We start from the raw sequence: 12,576 nt of genomic DNA, 5'->3' as shown, positions 1-12,576 counted from the left end.
CAGGGCGTTTCCCTCCCCAGCACTGATGTCTCCTCCGTCCCAAACGAGAGCAGCACCACCTCCACCACCTCCTTTCTGCAATAACAGCTCCGACCCCACCCCGAGCAAAGACACTCACTGCCTTAACTGAGCCGCACCAACAAAACAAATTTGACTTACTTGAGTCCGGTCTTCACAAATTTCTGCCAATCACCAGGGTCAACTTCATTAAGTGAATTCTAGGAATAAAGTAAGTGAGAAATACATGTAGAATATCTGAATTAACTTAAAATAGAGGACATGGGATTTAAAATACAGCCCTTCAGTAAATATAGAATACAGTTACCGAAGCAATTCACAAAAGCAAGCAGTTCCTTCTTCCTTTGATTTTTTTAAATTGTTATTTCCACCAGTACTTCTGTCATTGTATTAGATACCTATGGTCACCAGTGACCGAAAGGAAATTCCCAAACAGTTCTGTAACTTCCCCTTCGTCCACCACGCCAAACAGCACTGACCGATTCGCAACACGCACACGGGTGTAGCCACATGTGACTGCTTAAACACGAGAGTGACCATCCACCCAGGGCAAGACCGCTGCGCCCTAACAGGCCCGGCAGAGGCCCACAGCCCCTGCCGTGGAGACAGTCTCCAAACACGCTCCGTTATGTCACGCCACGAGAGTGGCTGCTCTGGCGGGGAGGGGACAGACCAGGAAGCACGAGAGAGCTTTCTGGAATGATGAAAACCCTGGGTAGGACTCTGGGGCGTAGGGGTGTGTACTTGCCAATGGTACACTACACACTTACAATCTTACATCGCACGAGATGAAGGCACACCTTGATTACAAGCAAGGGTCTATGGGGATGCTGTTGATAGCGGGGTGGCTGTGCACGTGTGGGGATGGGGCACCCAGGAGCTCTGTACTTCCTGCCCAATGGTGCTGTGAGCCTAAATCTGCTCTAAAAACTTTGAGTCTGTTAAAAAGGAGAGAGAGAAGAAAACGGCAAAGTGGGGGAGGGAGGGAGGTGTGCCCCGAGAACACAAATCTCTACAACGGCACAGCCCCGCACCCCTGCCTCCCCAGCTCGGCTCCTTCCAGGTCTCGGGGCTGCTCCTCCTCGCCCCTAGTTATGCTGTGTTGGGTTCCTGTGTGTCGTAAGTTCACAGTCCTGTAACACAACCCAGTAAGTCTGAAATGCAGGTTACAAACTCCAATACTTTGGCCACCTGATGCGAAGAGCTGACTCATTGGAAAAGACCCTGATGCTGGGAAAGATTGAGGGCGGGAGGAGAAGGGGACGACAGAGGATGAGATGGCTGGACGGCATCACCGACTCAGTGGAGATGAGTTTGAGTCAATTCCGGGAGTTGGGGATGGACAAGGAGGCCTGGCGTGCTGCAGTCCATGAGGTCGCAGAGTTGGACACGACTGAACTGAACTGAACTGAAAGTCCTTTAACAGAACTGCTCAGGCACTGCAGCTTGATCTACAATCTATGAATATATTTATCACACTTAAAACCTTCCAGCTGGGGCTCTTCTCCTGAGGATTCCCTTTTAAGTCTTGGGTTCAGCGGTGACACACCAGTCAAAGGCTCTACTTTTAACACAACTTTACACCATTCAATTCAGTTGCTCAGTCATGTCCGATTCTCTGTGACCCCATGGACTGCAACATGCCAGGCCTCCCTGTCTACCACCAACTCCCGGAGCTTGCTCGAACTCATGTCCGTTGAGTTGGTGATGCCATCCAACCACCTTATCCCCTGTCGTCCCCTTATCCTCCTGCCTTCAATCTTTCCCAGCATCAGGGTCTTTTCCCATGAGTCAGTTCTTCACATCAAGTGGCCAAAAGTATTGGAGTTTCACTTCAGCCTCAGTCCTTCCAATGAATATTCAGGACTGATTTCCCTTAGGATGGACTGTTTGGATCTCCTTGCAGTCCAAGGGACTCTCAAGAGTCTTCTGCAACACCACAGTTCAAAAGCATCAATTCTTTGGCACTCAGCTTTCTTTATAGTCCAACTCTTGCATCCATGCATGACCACTGGAAAAACCATAGCCTTGACTAGATGGACCTTTGTTTACACCATGGGTTGAGGAAAAACTCACACACTAGCCTTTGGGATGTTAATTATTTCTGTGCAAAAATGTAACACTAAAAATGACAGAGAGTGAAGGCCCGAAACAGCTAAATAGTTCTAAATTTTATGAAAGCTCTAAACTCACAAAACCAGGAAGCTCACTGAACCCCAAGCACTGAAAACCTGACAAAACTGACACTAAGGCGTATCATCATCAAATTGTTTAAGCCATGTAAGAGAAAAAAAATCCTTGAAGAAGCTGGGGGGTGGGGGGAAGTTGTCATGTACAGCGAAACAGAGACAATAAGGAGAGATCTCTGGACTTCCCTGATAGCGCAGTGGGTAAGAATCCGCCTGCCACCGCAGGGATCACAGGTTCGATCCCTGGTCTGGGGAGATACATGTGCTGCAAGGCCTGTGCACCGCAGCAACTGAGTCTGCAAGTCGAGACTTCTGAGCCCTCGTGCCCTCAAGCCCACGCTCTGCAACAAGAGAAGCCACCGCAGCAAGAAGCCTGTGACCCGCGACTGGAGAGCGGCCCCCACTCACTGCCACTACAGAAAAAAACCTGTGCGCAGCAACACAGATGCAGTGCGGCCAATAAATAATTACTTTTTTTAAATGAGAGGCTTCTCGTCAGAAATAAAGCACACCAGAAGACAGTAAAGCAACGCCTCTAAAATGCCTGACGGAAATGAAAAACGGTTAACCTGGAACCTTGTACCCAGGGAGACTCTTCCTAACTCATTCTGAGGCCACTGTTGCGCTGGGTTGCTCAGTCGTGTCCAACTCTTTGCGATCCCATGGACTGTAGCCTGCCAGGCTCCTCTGTCCATGGGATTCTCCAGGCAAGGGTACTGGGGTGGGGTGCCATGCCCTCCTCCAGGGGCTCTTCCCAACCTAGGGATTGAACCCAGGTCTCCCACATTGCAGGCCGCTATTACCTGGTCTCAAAGCCAGACAAGGATGTTACAAGAAAATAAAATTTTAAGCTTATACCCTTCATGGACAGATATACAAAAATTCTTAATAAAATATCAGCAAATCAAATCCAAGAGTACATAAAAATGGTAATATGTCATGACTGAGTAGGTTCAACCTAGGAATGCAAGGTTGGTTTAATGTTCAAAAATCAATTAATATTATTCAGCTTATTAACAGTCTAACACAAAACCAGATAACCATCTCAGGAGGTGCAACAAAAAAGCATTTTGACAAATCTCAACATTCATTTCTGACACAAGATGGCTCATCATTTCAGAGTTTGCCCTCCACCTGCCTTTCGAGGTTGAACTCATGCCCCCAGCTTAAATGTATCTGTAAACCTCGGTTTGTCTATCTCCCTTGTTCCCTTATGAATCTAACCAGGGTCCCTAATAAGAGATACCTACCAACAGTTCGTTAAACCTCCGCAGCATTTGCTTCTCCTGATCCTGGGTACCATCCTCCTGCTGGCCGCCACTGAAGGACGCAACTAGCCACTGCACACAGGCCTTCAGTAGAGTCTTTTTCCAGGCTTGCAGCTCTTCTGCTGACCCTTCCAGGACAGCTGAGACGGCGTCAGCCACGACCCAGCTGCAGCAGGAGACACAAGTCCAGGGTTCGAGGCTTTTGATATAATCCAACATCACAACGGGCCCCAGCAGACAAACGCCCTGAGTCCCAGTCCCTACAACTAACTCCCCAGGCTCAGAAATCAGAGGCTTCGCCTGCCCCTTACTCAAATTTCAAAGATGTACCAGAACTTTATGACGAGGAGAAACACTATTAACACACCAGAAAAAGGATGTATTGTCCAGACTCTGTCTAATCAAGCTATCTCAACCTCAGCACTATTGACATCTGGGGCCGGATAATTCTTTCTCTGGGGGAAGGGCCTGTCCTATGCATTACAGGATATTTAGCCGTACCCTTGGCCTCTGTCCTCTGGGAGCCAGAAGCTAGACTCTCCAGTCCCATATCGTGACAACAAAAAAATGTGAGACAATGCCAACTGTCCCCTGGAGTGGGCAAAATCACCCCTGATTGAGGACCACAACTCTAAGGGACTCAGAACCACCCACTTATGGACATGGACTCGCTCCAGCCAGGATGCTGTTTAGATGGGTTCTCAGAGGAACTGCCTCCTCACTGCTGACACAACCGCAGGGCAGCAACTTTCAGTTTCTTAAGCACAACAGGGAAGGGGAAGCTGGGACGGGAAGGGCCATCAGACAGGGCTGAGCTTCCATACCTCGTGTGACTGGCTGGAGTCTGCAGCAAGCTGGGCAAGCGGTCCATGAGGGCACGCAGGTCCTTGGCTCTGGCAAACGGGACCAGCTGGGCCAGGATCTGCTGTGGCAGGCCGGACTCTGGGGGCCCGTCGGCACTGAGAAGCCTGGTCTGCAGCGGCATCCACAGAGCCTTCCTCAAGACAGGAATGACAGCGGAGGAAGCTGGGGCGGAGACGAACGGGACAGGGGGTCGGACGCCACGGAGCACCAGAGCCAGCTCGGTGCTTTTGGAACCTTGTGACCTGGCTGAGGTCGCACTGGTGGCTCGAGGTGGGACCCTGGCAAGTTTTGATGCCATGGAAATTGACAGATGCTACACATCAGTCTCCCCTGAGAACCGGATGTTAAAACATTCAGCAGCACGCCACTGGCCACCTGTCAACACTCAATCCTCGCAGGGACTGTTCAGCCCTGTGGGCCCCAGCTCAAAGGTCATGATGAAATGATGAGCACTCAAGTCCTGAACTCACTGGCGAACAGGAGAGGAGCAGGGAGAACCACAGGCCATACAAGTGGAGGGGTTCTTACTTTGTAAGAACATTTTTTTGTCATCGATGATATCAAGCCGTGAGGCACAGAGGCAAAGCAGTGAGCGAAACGCCACTCATACATACTGGTCAAAAGGAATTAAACTGGGGTGATCATAAAGTGCCTCGAATCTGAGACCCAATGGGGGAAGAGAGAGCTGGGTGCAGCTGAATGGCTCCGCTCAGCAAGCTCAACCAATGTGCTGGACGGTGGGGAAAGGGGCAAAGGACCCTCACCCGAGGGAGCCCCTCTTCCCCTAGCGAGACCCAGAAGGAGTTGCTCCTTCCTTGGCCCCCCATGGCCACAGCTACTGCCCCAGCTTCCTCTGGGTAACTTGGAGTTGACTCCGGAGCTGGGGCAGACACCAGCAGGGAAACAGAGCTAAATCAAACCCTGGAATGTGAGGCTCCAGGGCTTAAGGGTGGACACACAGGGAGGAAGGGACAGGGTCCTCCCAGCTGCCCCCAGCCACCCCTTCCCGTACCTTCTGTGGGGCGTGTGAAGCACCCCTGCGTCCTGCCCTGCAGGTACACGTGGGCGATGGGGAGGAAGTCATCCGGGGCCTCCCGCAGGCAGAGTCTGGAGCCGGCCCGCTGGCACCAGCGCTCAAAGCGCAGCCGGTGCGGCCAGCTGTGCCGCAGGAGCAGGGCCGCCGTGGCCAGGGCCGCCGGCGTCCGCCGCGCCAGGCAGTCATCAAGCAGGGCCAGCCCAACCGCGGGGACCAGCGCCGGCTCTCTTTGCAGAGCTCCGAGCAGCACGGCGTCCAGCTCAGCCACGGCCAGCGCAGGCAGCAGAGCTGCCAGGCCCCGCACATACTCGGAGGCCCAGAGGGGCTCCCCGCTCTGTGACTGCTCCTGGCCGCGGCCGCTCAGCAGCTGGACCAGGGTCCTCCCGAGGGCGGTCAGCGGTCTCTCCTTCTGGAGGGGCTGGGTGGGTCGTTGGGCCACCAGGCGGGCCTCGGGCAGGCCCAGCAGGGCCAGGGTGACCTCCCGGAGCGGGGCGTCCTCCATGTAGGGGTGCAGCCCCCGCAGGGCCTCAAGCGGAGGGAGGAGGGTCTTCGGTGTCGACGTGGCCGAGCCGGCCCTCTGGCTGCGCAGCTCGCGGAGGACACTCTGGGTGACGGCCTCCGAGTACCTGGCCAGCAGGCCCAGCTGACCGAGGCTCCGCAGGGCCGGGGCACTGGCCACCAGCAGCGGAAGGATCCCCGAGCTGAGGCTGGCCGCCAGGAGCTTCACGAGCACCGGGCTGAGGGCATGTGGAGGGAGGGCCTGCCGCTCCAGGGCCAGGAACCAGCCCTCCAGCGTGGGGTGTCTGAGGATGGCCACCAGCACCTCCTCCAGCGTCTGGAACAGAGCCACAGGGCAGAGGCCTCAGCTGCTGCCCCACCAGGGGCTGCCCTCGAGCCGGATGGACGGCGGAGGGCAGCTTTCCTCAGCCACCCCCGGCCTCAAGCTCAATCTCCCCTGCCCTTCTTGGGGGGTGCCCACAGCACCCCAACCCAGACCCACTCAGAACTGTGACCCCACTGGGATGCACCTCCTCCCGGATGAGACCAAGGGGTCTGGATTGTAACTCAGTTGGTGCCCCTCTGCCTGAGACCAGCAGGAATCTGATGAATGGAGGCTGAATGAACTAAATGTGCAGAGAAACTGCTCTCCACAGTCACTCAGGCAGGCCGGGTCCACACAGAGATGCCAACATGCGATTATGATTCGTCGTCTTCTGGTCTCTCCCTAGCAGCCCTGCCCTCCTAAGTAAATCTGGGCAAGGGACGTGAGTACCACCTGACCACAGGGGCAGGGTGGCCTCCGCTGAGAAGAGACTCTGTGGCTGAGGGAGGTGGGCAGGGCTTACACGAGCCAGAACTGAAGGTGAGCCTGCGTTCACTCTCAGAAGGAGACTAGGCCCTCAGGGAACGAACTCTGACCCCAAGACTAGTTTAAACCACTGAGCAGAGAGCAGCCGAGCACGCTTTGCTGTATCAGAGAGGGATCTGATTCAGTCTTGCTGCACACGGTTCCTAGCCAAGGAGGCCACCCAGCCCCTGGGGGCAGAAATCTATTTTTCTCCTTATTTACTCTTCAGGGAAGGGAAGAGGAGCCTAGGAATTTGCCAACTGAGCTTTCCCAAGTAAAAACAGCAAAGTGCAGATTAGGAGTGCTGTGCCTGACGACTGGCTAACAGGTGGTCCTGCACCAACCCCGCCCCTGCCCCGCCCCAAAAGCCCCCTCGGAGACCAAAGCAAGGGAGCCCGGCATTTGATTATGAAATGAGGAACATGCCTGCTTCCTGAACCCCATATAACATCTCAAATGGCAAAGGGGTGAGAAAGACTTGGTCGGGCCTTAGGTAAGCAGCTGACTGCCGAGCCACCAACAAGAGAAGGAGGCTCACTTTTCTCGGGCAGAGTGGTCACCAGAAGTATTCACGATGGAGGGCCGCACCCCCTGCCCAGCCTTTACTCAATACAGGTTGCAACCCTTTACAAGGAAAAGATGCAGGCTGGGATCTGAGGATGCTCGGGGTGCACAGTGGGAGGGAAAAGTGTTCGCAGAAGGGGGTGTGAGCACCCAAAGTGAACGTGCCTCCCTCGGGATGGGGGTGGGGGCGCGGGTGGTGTTTAGTATCTCTAGTGGCCTCTGCTTTTCCCTGCTTCCCTGCAGTGAACAGGGGCTAGCTTCCAACCAGAATGGAGGGAAAACCAGCATCTATAACCTCCCAGGAGAAAGGCCAACAAGAAGGGGAAAGAAGGGTGGCCGAACCTTGTCGCTGGCCAGTTCCAGAGAGGCCACGGACTCCATGTCCACAAAGAGGTCGGACTCGGCCTGGGCGGCCTGGCACTTCTGCTGGTTCTGGGCGTCCAGCTGCTGGCAGTGGATGACCAGGCGCCGGAGGAGATCCAGGAGGAGCTGCAGCAGGGGTGGCCCCGCACTCCGGCCCAGCTGTGAGGCAAGACACATGACCCTCAGGCCTGGAAGGGCCGACACTCACCGCCAGGTCCCCCAGAGCAGATCGGGCGATGCTGCCAGAAACCAGGATCAAAGAGGGAGACGGGGCTCAAATGGCAACATCAACATCGAAGTCATGTCTCAGTAAGACGTGCGTGCTAAGTCGCTTCAGTTGTGCCTGACTTTTTGTGACCCTCTGGACTGTGGCCTGCCAGGCTCCTCTGTCCATGGGATTCTCCAGGCAAGAATACTGGAGTGGGTTGCCATTTCCTCCTCCAGGGCATCTTCCCCACCCAGGAATCGAACCTGTGTCTCCTGCATTGGCAGGCGGTTCTTGACCACTAGCGCCACCTGGGAAGCCGTCTTAATTAAGGCATGTTCTCCTAAATCTTCATGAAACACTGAGGTTTGTTTTGACCAAGATGAAAAGGAAAGGCGCTACCCAAAATCTAAGCTAAAACTCTGGTAAAGCACCTCAGGGACAGGACGCTCAACACTGAGCCACTAAATTTAAACTCATGAAGGAAGATGGGAGGCCTGGCTGCGATGCTGACCTGGGCAGCCACTGGCAGGGCCCCGTCCTGACTGATCGCTGCCTGGGTGACCAAGTTCAGCTGTGCTGGGCTCCCCATCTGGGATCTAGACCTTTGCTCCAGGGAGAAGGGCCACCCGAGACCAGCCACCCGGACCACAGGCCTGCCCAGGGCCCTGTGCACTGGCCACCAGCCTCCCCACGTGCAGAACGAGCAGGGCGACAGCAGGCCCGGGCGCTCCAATCCACACTACCGCTCAGTTCAGACCCGGTTGGCAGAAGCCACACTCGCCGTGGGCGGTGATGCGGGGGCAGTGCTGACCTGGGCGAAGTTCTCCACGGCGCTCCTGATGTACAGCAGCAGGTGTTTGGCGGCACGCAGGGCCTGGTGCATCGGCAGGCGCAGGAGGGTGGCCCGTAGCTGTGCCTGAACCCCCTCGTCCAGGAGCGGGAGCCCGCCCGGGCCCTGGCCTTGGTCCTGACTGGCGTAGGCCATTTGCAGCAGGGAGGAGAAGGATGGGGCCGCAGGGCCCGGAGGGGCAGGGCTGCCCGAAGTCTGCAGCGGCTGGGGGACAGCAGAGGCGAGAAGGGCAGACGGATCAGCCCAGGGGGCCAAGGGCACAGAGCGTGGCGACAGGGACGGGCAACACACACGACACTGAGGTGCTTCACAGAGTCACCCACTGTTGCTGAAAATCACGTGACCCCGTCAAGTCCAACGCGCTCGGTCACACGTGTTTTATCCTAGTGTGTGTTCACGTGAGGGCGCTGGGTCGGGGAGGTTATTTACATGCCCCGGAGAACCGCAGCTGCCCGGGACAAAGACAGGACTTCACTCAAACAGGAGTCACTGTGATCGATCCCTGCAGACTGGGAAGTCCTGCCTCCTATAGGAAGGGGCCAGCTCAGCAAGCTGCAGACCTTTTGAAGGCCTCCCCGCCGGAAGGATGGGATGACAGGGGCTGCATGGAAGACAGATTCCTGCAACCAGCCTGTCTCAAAGGGGTTCATTTCTTCTAACTTCATTCCCAACTACCATCTTTATTCACCCCACGTGGCCTGTACTGTTATACCTCCAAACACTCCACTTCCTAAGGCCAACACAACTAGGCTACGTGAGCCCTGAAAGTCAGTGGGGCTGGAGGTGGGGTCCCTGGGCCAGCAGCAGCATCAACCAGGAACATGCTAGAGAAGCAGACTCCCAGGCCCGCACAGACCTACTGAACAGACTTGCCCAGTGACTGAGCATCTGAGGATCCAGATGTGCCCTCGTGGGTGGGAATGGCCTGTGCCCAGCTCCACAGGGTGGACGCTGACCCTGGGAGCACCGTGACACCGCCTGACTGCTGACCCATGGGAGCTCCTGTGTGGTTCTGACCAGCTCCTGACCACAGCCCGGCAGGCGGGAGGGTGGGGACGGCCGTGATGGGCCCTCGCTCTGGTGCCCGGCTGCCTGGCAAAACCCTGAGTCCACCGCTGACTGGTGGTGGAGTTGCTCCACACCTCCATTTCCCCATGTGTACGATGAGGACAGGAAGTCCTGATCTTCTCTGAGTTATGAGAGTTAAGTGGCGGAAAAGACACACACCGCCCTTAGGGGGAGGCCCTGACAAACAGCGAACACGCAATCAACCTGAGCTACTGCTACCAAGGAGTCCTGGGCTGCCTGCTTTTTTAAGCGCAGCCACAACCGAATGAAAACACAAAAATGCACATGCCAAGTGACCTTCCTGCCCCACTCAGCAATCCTCAGTCCTCTGCGTTACAGCCAGACCTGCAGCACCCCTTTTAACAACTTATTGACCACTGACATATTAATTCTTCTTTCATTGCCCGAACGTTGAGTGGAGTTATTTCAATATTCACTTACGTAACAAACGGCCAGCCACACCTGTTAATTTCTGCAAAAAGCTCCTGGTCAATAATGTGCTAAAAATGCAGTCCTCACCAAGAGAAAATGATTTCCTTCTTTCCTTTTTTGCTTTTCCAGTTTTAGCAGAACATAGCTGGCTGGCGGCCTTCAGGGGCCAGGTCTGACTGCTGGACACGCCTGGTCTAGGGGGTGCTGGGGTGCTTGAACAACGGCCACAAGGCCAGCGTGTACAGAATATGCAAAAAGGGAAAAGAAAGGATCTCCTCCCCCCAGTTACGCAGCCAGCGGGGATTTCAATTCTGCCCCATCACTGAGTCTCTTTGAATCTCGACACGTCAGCTGAACACCACTGCGCTTCCTCTTCTAACCAAGGAAAATGAGAAGGTAAAGAAAGATCACCCCAGGAGCTGAGAAAAGCTACACAGCTGGCGTACAGGCTGCCGCAGCCCACAGGCAGAGGCCTCCAGGGTCTCCCAGGGAAAGGAAGGCCTGGTTTCCGCAGGGTCGCCATGGCTCACCAGGGCCTCGCGGGCTGCTTCCGGGATCCAGAGGCTGTAGTATCTGTTGAACTGGGACAGCCGGCGGCGGCAAGGCAGGCTCGGAGGCTCCAACTGGTCGTAAGACTGAAGCAGAAGACACAGGGCCAGTGGGTCTCTCTGGGTGTGGAGCAGGTCCGTGAGAACACCGGTCAGATACGCCACGACGCTCTCTCCTGCATGGGAGGAAGGAGCTTGCTGGGACCATCAGTTACTCTAACTCCCGAACGAATTCGAGACCCGGAAAGATTCATCATGACTCTAAGGGATCACACGACCGCAATGGAAGGCAGAGGCTACCACTGCAGACCACACCAGACTTTTACTTAAACATACAGCACACAGTAGACTGCAGGTGCAGAGGCCCAGAAGTGGGAGACCCAGGCCCAGAAGAGGTGAGGCCAAGGCCTCCAGGATCTGCTTGATGCAAACCAAGCCACTTCCTCTTTCCTCGGCACACGGCCTCCCTGCAGTCAGGCAGGGACCCCACAACCGGCTTAGCCACTTCCGGGCCTGGCCAGAGCACCCTGCGGGACTGTCCACTCTCTCCTCCCCTTCCACAGGCACTCTGGGTGCTGTATGTTGAGACGGCACAGATAATAAGATGGGAGCAGCCGTGATCTCCTGGACGACAACCACCCAGGAGAGCACCTGACCTTTCCTGGACAAGGTCAAGCAAGAGAACCTTAGTCCCTAAACCACTGATGCATTGGGACGTAGCTGTTACTGCAGCAAATCCCAAACGATCCTGACTAAATGACACCTCTGTGATCAGTGAGTGCTTCCTTTGGTCTACGTTTCCTGGATACCCAGGAGAGATGAAGGACTTGTCCCTTAGCATCAAGATGTCTGTTAGTTGCTCAGTCGTGTCTGACTCTTTGTGACCCCACGGACTGTAGGCCTCCAGGATCCTCTGTCCATTCTCCAGGCAAGAACACTGGAGTGGGTGTCCATACCCTTCTCCAGGGGATTTTCCCGACCCAGTGATTGAACCCAGGTCTCCAGCACTGGCAGGCGGGTTCTTTACCATCTGGGCCACCAGGGAAGCGCTCAGCATCAAGACAATCATGAATAAAGACAAAAGAGGAAACACTGGTGTGACCGCAGCTGTCTGCAGCCTTGCAAACACGCAATTTCAGGCTCATCTGTCAGGAGACGCATTTCCCCGACAGCCGAGCCAGCCTCCAGACCGCTAGCCCTACACACTGAGCTCTAGCAGCCGTGCAGCTGTCGCTCTGCTGGGCCTGCACCCTGCTGCCTTGGCTTTGCAGCCATTATTTCCAGAGCCCCTGGAAGCCCACCTCCCACCCTCCAGAGACCCAGCTGGCCTGATGCACCCAGAACACCCTGACCACGCACGGGTACCTGCTTCGCTTTCTGTTCCAAGGAGCAACTTATTCCTGGCCTCCAGGGCGGCGGGGACCACGGCGCTGAACGGGAACGTGAGGAGGATCATGTCTTCATTCAGGACGAAGCCAACCTCCTCATCCAAGCCTTCGCTGCCCTCCACCAGCACATCCACCATGTCGAGGACATCTGGAGACGGAAACGGGGGGAGTCAGGCTCAGGTAAAGAGGCACTGGCGGTTTCTACGGCAGGAAGCCCCCAGGGAGGGCACGAAAGAGAACACTTGCACAGAGGGGAACAAAGAAAAGCTAAACTTCTCTTGGGAGGAAAATGCTTAATGTAATATTTGATTCTAAACAGATACGGTATTGTCTGTAAAAATCTTCATTGTCTCTGCCGGATAAAATGCAGGATTATCCACTCAGGTGATAATGGGTTGACATTTCCTCGAGTGACACTGAGAAAAGCCCACA

General features: G+C 55.4%; 1 protein-coding gene across 1 annotated transcript in view; it reads right to left on the bottom strand.

The window, feature by feature from the left end:
* Positions 1 to 12,576, bottom strand: part of URB1 (URB1 ribosome biogenesis homolog) — a 78,998-nt gene that overhangs the window by 29,655 nt on the left and 36,767 nt on the right. Inside the window, exons 18-25 of the mRNA XM_055567690.1 lie at positions 12,122 to 12,292; positions 10,739 to 10,932; positions 8,670 to 8,912; positions 7,630 to 7,809; positions 5,352 to 6,210; positions 4,300 to 4,501; positions 3,458 to 3,641; positions 160 to 218 (exon numbers count right to left, since the gene is read on the bottom strand). Of these exons, the coding sequence (XP_055423665.1) occupies positions 160 to 218; positions 3,458 to 3,641; positions 4,300 to 4,501; positions 5,352 to 6,210; positions 7,630 to 7,809; positions 8,670 to 8,912; positions 10,739 to 10,932; positions 12,122 to 12,292 (2,092 nt within the window). The remainder of the gene's footprint in view (positions 1 to 159; positions 219 to 3,457; positions 3,642 to 4,299; positions 4,502 to 5,351; positions 6,211 to 7,629; positions 7,810 to 8,669; positions 8,913 to 10,738; positions 10,933 to 12,121; positions 12,293 to 12,576) is intronic.

Source organism: Bubalus kerabau, chromosome 2, assembly GCF_029407905.1.
Source record: "Bubalus kerabau isolate K-KA32 ecotype Philippines breed swamp buffalo chromosome 2, PCC_UOA_SB_1v2, whole genome shotgun sequence".
Classification (NCBI taxonomy): Eukaryota; Metazoa; Chordata; class Mammalia; order Artiodactyla; family Bovidae; genus Bubalus; species Bubalus kerabau.
This window is presented reverse-complemented; position numbering and strand designations above follow the sequence as displayed.